This window comes from Penicillium diatomitis (assembly GCF_028827545.1).
Source record: "Penicillium diatomitis strain IBT 30728 chromosome Unknown utg000009l_segment0_segment0, whole genome shotgun sequence".
Lineage (NCBI taxonomy): Eukaryota > Fungi > Ascomycota > Eurotiomycetes > Eurotiales > Aspergillaceae > Penicillium > Penicillium diatomitis.
Genome location: NW_026623181.1, coordinates 635,412 through 641,411, shown reverse-complemented (window position 1 = coordinate 641,411; position 6,000 = coordinate 635,412). Strand labels below are relative to the sequence as shown.

At 49.8% G+C, this 6,000-nt stretch overlaps 4 protein-coding genes across 4 annotated transcripts; 3 read left to right on the top strand and 1 right to left on the bottom strand.

Annotated features, from left to right (window-relative positions):
* Positions 1-233: 233 nt before the first annotated feature.
* N7539_006748 (uncharacterized protein) lies at positions 234-1,235 on the top strand (the record flags this gene model as incomplete). Its single annotated transcript, XM_056936349.1, has 3 exons — positions 234-351; positions 417-1,034; positions 1,099-1,235. The coding sequence occupies 3 exons, from the start codon at positions 234-236 to the stop codon at positions 1,233-1,235; spliced, it is 873 nt and encodes a 290-aa protein (XP_056788284.1).
* A 1,016-nt stretch (positions 1,236-2,251) lies between these two features.
* On the top strand, positions 2,252-2,929 carry N7539_006747 (uncharacterized protein; the record flags this gene model as incomplete). Its single annotated transcript, XM_056936348.1, has 1 exon — positions 2,252-2,929. The coding sequence occupies one exon, from the start codon at positions 2,252-2,254 to the stop codon at positions 2,927-2,929; it is 678 nt and encodes a 225-aa protein (XP_056788283.1).
* An 86-nt stretch (positions 2,930-3,015) lies between these two features.
* N7539_006746 (RNA polymerase II mediator complex subunit MED27 domain-containing protein) lies at positions 3,016-4,180 on the bottom strand (the record flags this gene model as incomplete). Its single annotated transcript, XM_056936347.1, has 3 exons — positions 3,016-3,186; positions 3,248-3,910; positions 4,034-4,180. The coding sequence occupies 3 exons, from the start codon at positions 4,178-4,180 to the stop codon at positions 3,016-3,018; spliced, it is 981 nt and encodes a 326-aa protein (XP_056788282.1).
* A 1,287-nt stretch (positions 4,181-5,467) lies between these two features.
* N7539_006745 (uncharacterized protein) lies at positions 5,468-5,970 on the top strand (the record flags this gene model as incomplete). Its single annotated transcript, XM_056936346.1, has 2 exons — positions 5,468-5,728; positions 5,797-5,970. 2 exons carry the CDS (start codon positions 5,468-5,470, stop codon positions 5,968-5,970), a joined length of 435 nt encoding a protein of 144 aa, XP_056788281.1.
* Positions 5,971-6,000: the final 30 nt, after the last annotated feature.

Below are 6,000 nucleotides of genomic sequence, written 5' to 3'. Positions count from 1 at the left end.
CCAACTTCAGTGGCTAGACATCTCGGTCGGCCATTGCAGGAAGAGTTCACCACCAGTCACAGTGGGAGCAGCTCAGTCTCTTTGAGCTCATCTTATCCAGCCCATTCGCCCGAGGCAAGGGGTTTTTGACTCGGCTCTTTTCTCCGACCAGGGGAACTTTCGTCCATTGACGAAATCCTCGACATTCACCTGTCTCACAGCCACGCCTTTCCTGACAGGGCTTGATATACACCATGCGTCTTTTCTTCTCCGCTGTGCTGTACGCCGTCTTCTTCTTTGGTATACTAGGCTCCGCTTGGCCATGGGACGGCTTGCTGGTTGAGAGGGGTGATGGTCTAAGCAGACGAGCAAGTATGTCATATTTACTCGATCAGGTCCAGTCTTTCCAACTCGCTGACCACATCCATATTCATCAGCTACCGATTCTACGACGACAGGCCCGACATCCACTGCGGATTCTTCGTCCTCGTCCTCCTCTTCTGGATCGTCGGCTTCTGAGACGACAACGGGGACCAACACCAACACCGATGCTACGACTACTGGAACGGGCCATACCACGACGGCCACTGGCACGGGAAGCAGTAACAGCACCAACACCAAGACCAAAACCCATACCACTGCAACTACATCAATCTCCATCGATCCCGCTGCCGCTGCTGGAGGTATCTCGATGATCACCCCCAATGCCTTGTCGACGACCTACTTTAAGGTTGGGTACAATGCGACATTTGTGTGGAATTATACTTCGCTGTCTGTCACGCCAACTGCGATTGATGTCGTGGCATCCTGCAGCCTGAACCGAGAGACCTACACTTTGACCAGCAACATGACCGTGGAGCCTACAGGCACATTCATCTGGAACACCAGTGACTTTGAGGCTTCGCAGACCATCTCTCTGTTGACTTCAACGTACACCTTGTACGTAGTCGATGCGAACAAGTCGCTCACTGACACCCCGGAGCCAGGTTACCTCAGTAGCTTCATTGGATATCCCTTTGGCATGTATCGCCCGGAGCCCTATACTCCCCTGAATGGTAAGGGTTTTCAGTATCTGACTCATTGGCAGAGTTTCTTTGCTAACGAATCTTGCGTCTGCAGAATTCAAGTGCGCGACTTGCAGCGGTGCTTTGTCTGATGTCCAACGCCAAGGCATCAAGTTCGCTGTTGGCATGGCCGCGATTACAGTTCTCTCCTTCACTTGGTTCGTCGGTGGCGCTGGCCTTCTTTCTGCTTAGGAAGAATTTTTTGGTCGATGACGGCCAAATTCTCTTTTGGTTTTTTTTTCGAAATTCTTATGGAAATATTACCATCCAGTGGCGTTTTACTGTCTTGAAAAGCGATTTCAAACAATCATGATAATAGCAAGGCACCCGGCGTCTGTTTGTTGATTGGGACATCTCTTCAATAGTGTCTCTTTGTCTGACAAAGTCTTCTTTTGTGATTTGTGTTCTGTCCTTTCTTTGTCTGGTTTTCACGTGATATCCTTGTATGAGGCTCAACTGCAGTCTACCGGACTGCAATGAGCCATCATTCTACTTTCGGACTGGGGTTTACCCGCATGCTTTAATGGCTTGCATTTGACATTCCCCCTTGGTTCCACTTAATCATCCGTATGTTTTCGCAGAACAAAACTCTTAAACAAAGACGAAGTGTCTGAGGCTGCGCAAGTGCTTCGGTATCAACGTATGTTGGACCGCCCGACATAGTCATATCCCATAGTCTTTCTCATTAAGATGTTGCCCTTGCTTGGGACAGTATGAGACCCGTTCAATGGAAGACAGGCAAAGCGCAAGCTGGAGGGCATCCTGCATCATCTACTGCACCCAGGACACCAACCTTCAACGTACATATACCAGGACAGTGCTACCAAATACAAGCAATGGAAACTGCCACCCATGGAAGTAAGACCATTACCCGTCCTGCTTGCATCATGAAAGAAATGCACTCATGGAGGGCGATAGGTAGGAAGCCCCGTAGCAGTTTGGCATGGGTTGGTCTGTGAGACAGCACATGGCTTCCACATAGTTCTGGATGCTGGAGATGGCATTTTCAGGTGAGTAACGAGAGATCTATTTCTACAAGCATGTTTCCCACAGTTGGCAGGCCCAATTCCAGGGGGGCATTGAGTCCGTTCGTTGATTTCTGAGATCAAATTGTATTATCTGCCTGATTGCTCCGTCCCTGAAGTTACATCAACGGGTTGTCAAGACTGCGCTCCTCCCAGTCGGTTCGATCTCGTTCTATCAAAGTCATGCCAAAGAAAAATTCCACCAGTTCCGGCAAAGAATCCAAGCCGAAGACCCAGCCCGTCGGTTGGATCTGGCCCAAAGATCCTCAGCCAGGAAACCCCAGCAGCTGGCCTCGCTTCAAGCGCTTCTCAGATGTGATCAGCGGCAAAGGACCTGATATCTTCATCGGCACTATCGGGAGAAAGCCCAAGACTGTCACCAACAAGGATATGCCCGGGAGATCGGTTTCAAGCACCAACTGGGCGAGGTGGGACGTGGAGCCAGAAGAAGATGATTCCCCATTTCCGTGGGCCCGCCGCGAAAAAGATGTGAAATATGATTACAAGACTCGCAAATATGTGGTGCCGGACGATGAGACATGGAGTGCAGTGGAGTATGCGGACTGCGAGTGGGATAACGGCAAATGGAGGAAAAGGAAAGTGACTCCTTCAACACCGATCCGATACTGGGATCGACATGACAGGGTGCATTGGTGTCAGAAGCCTGAGCAGGTGATTGAGGAGAGGGTCGAGGATGCCGTGGGGGGTGATGGTGTTCCGAACGGTAGATGTAACGGCCATTGTCATCCCAGCCACCATGGTCATAAGTCGGGCGTTGTGAGTCCTGGGCATTTGCACACACACACCCTCGCCCCTAATGGCCATTGCCATGGTTGTTGTTGCGAAGGAATGGCAATCTAGTCGGTCAGCATGCAGCCGAGGTTTTCCACCATGCGATCAGGCAAGATGGCTGAAATGTGGGACCGAGCGGGCGGCTGGTCTAGGGTTCAGGCGCAACTGGCGTGCAAAGCATCAAAGACGAAACCCTCATCCTCTGGCTTTGCAGGCGGAATCGCCTGTACACGCCGAAGAATTGGCAGCTGAGCGGAAGTGTCGGTGAGCTGATTGCATTTTGTGCACACGGTCTGCTTCAGGTCCGAGTATGACGAGATCATGTCCTATAGAATAGAAATAAGACTCAGATTTACTTTGCCTTTTAAAGTCCCTGGAGGAGCTTACCATCAAAAAAGCAAGATCCCATTTTCGTGGCCGCGAGTTCACGTGCTGCATGATGCTTTCTTCAATCTTGGACGGTGCTCTTTTCGGCACCGCGTTTATTGAAACCATCCACTCGGTGCTCCCCTCAGCATCAGGTAATTGGACACACTGGATCGAGAAAATCATTCCCGTCTTCAGGAGAGCCATCAATAGTTTTGGCGTTACCTGTGATATGACAGAAGCTTTGACGCCGCGAGTATTTCTCTTCTCAAATTGTTCCAAGATGCTCTTCCAGCTTTCCGCTGAGGCCTGTGCCTGAGACCGTTCGGCAGCTTCTTTCTCAAGCGAGTGCTGGTGCTCTTTGGTCTTCTCTGCGCGCAGGAGATCGTCAAGCAAGACGTCGTAGTCTCGTTCCCACATTCCAGTCGGCTGTAGCACGTGACTGTCCGAATCGTTGATTTGCGATTCAACATGTGCCCAGACATCCTTCATGTCAGAGTTTTGCCACGCGGATATGAAGCCATCAACAAGCTCCATCTTGGTACGCGTCGACTCGTCCAAAGTGCTGCTTGCTTCATCTGCGGAATCTGGAAATCGCTCAACGGACTTGTCGAAAAGCAAATTCATCTGAGCGTCGAGCGAATCGACGTCGTTGCTAGGCACCAATTGACGTAGTTCATGAATCTAGAAAGGTCAGTTGTAATTTCCAAACTTATTGTCGTAGCACCGAGAGTGCGGGAGCTTTGTGCAACAGTGTTTCATGTGCACACAAGCCCCGACGCATCTCTCAAGAACAAATCCACATACCCTGCGTTCAAGCTCCTGAAGCTTGGCTAAGGAAGACACTAGCTGCAGCTCAGAATCCCAGTTGATTGCCACGGAGTCGGAACTTGTAACCCTCGTCGCAGTCTTGGGCATTGAGTCCTCGACTTTCATGGTAGCTGATGTCTCCATCGTGACACACCCGATTGCATCAATATCAGTGCGGGGGACCAACAGATGGAGCTTCAGGTGATGACGCTTAGTCTCAAGTTTCGTGACCCCGAATGTCCGTGACAAGGATAGACACCGTGAGTTATAGAGCTGACAATGATGAAGGTCACCCTAGTTCCGCCGCTCGAGTGCTCCACGCCAAACGATGAGGCGGGTGCCGAAGCAAGTAGGCGGCCTTGTCCACGTGTCTGGACCCTGACGCCGCACAATTTTTGTAGCTTTGTAAAGCTCAAGTACACTTGAAAGCTTCAGAAGTTGTCTGAAATTAGTGAGCTCAATATTTCGAGCGAGTATGAATTGAGGATTAGTGTCCGTGAGAGGGAAAGCACCGAAAACACCTGGGAGCCGAATCAAGGCTGTGAGCCTCAGGCCCTTCTAAGCCACAAACGGTGGCTGGTGCGTTCCTCGCTGGGGCCCCCATTGCTGATGCCTCAGAGTGGAATAAGGCACCAATTATGGTACTCAGCTCAAGGGAAGTTTCGCTTGCCATCTACATACATGTCAAAAGACATCATTGAAGAGGAGAGAGATTCCGATTTTGGTTTAGAAATCACAAACCAGCAAAAAGACATGCAAAAGTATATTGGTCCTAGTGTTCACCTCAATATTCTAGTGTCTACATCCTACAACGGACATGTCTGGTCTATGGATTGTGGACGCAGGACAGGAGAATAAGTGTCAAGCAAAGCGACAGAAATCGATGATGTGAGAATACAAGTGTCACAATGACAGAGGAGGTATTGTTTAGCTCAGGTCTTACCAGACACGTGGGGATCGTGTTCTGTTATCAGTACTCAAGATCAGACTGGTTCTTTGACTTGTTCAAGCACATTCACAGTTGAGACACATTGTCCTTCACTTACTCATGCAAAGCCAGGTGAATATTAGCCAAGAAAGTGCCCTAACTCAAGCATTCTACCGAGATGCTTCATATGACATGTGGCTCAGACCCGCATTGGGTCTCCTGCTAGCTGGCTCAGTATAGTGGTCCTTGTCTCGGGAGACCGTCTGAAGAGCTCCTACGCTGTCTTATCCAGAATGTCTTGTCTTATTTGGCTTTGTTCTCAACATCGGAGACACCACATGGGAGCAACTGATTCAGTCTGGATTGACAGCAAATCATCATCATTAGCAGGATGCTGGTGTATAAAAGCAGCCTCGCGACACTGTGAGTATGCTGAATTATTCAACTCATTCATCGTATCACGCATTCCCAAGAATCACATTGATTTCACTAGAAATTTCGCCATGGGCAAGTCAAACCTTGGAAAAAAGTTCGGCAAGATGAGGTTGCACGAGGACCATCACGAACACACGGATGATGAGCTCACCAACGCCGAAGTCATTCCTCGGAAAGTAGCCCGTGCGCGAGATGGCTACACCATTCGAGGAGAACTGTGTGTGGAATGTTTGGAGATGATGCTTTCAGACTCCAGTGTCGCCTGTCTGCGGAACTCTAATGGCGACAAATGCCGTTGCTGTATGAAGAAGGGCCGGCAATGCATGAAGGTTAGTGCGCTGGAAACGCAAACCTGAGCGCTCTTCTAACAATGCTTTGTGGCTGTATGGCTATGTAGATTCCAACGGAGTTTCAAAGCGATATTGAAAAGTTTATCCACGCCAATGATCCTGGTCGAACCCCTGCTGCTAGAGTGCTGCTCTCCAAAGTATGGGACATCAATGAAGAGGCTCGGAAAGCCCAACAAGCTACAGCTGAAGGCAAGGCACGAACTTCGAAATCCAAGGCGTGAGACAGTGATTGTTACGACCATGAAGACTAC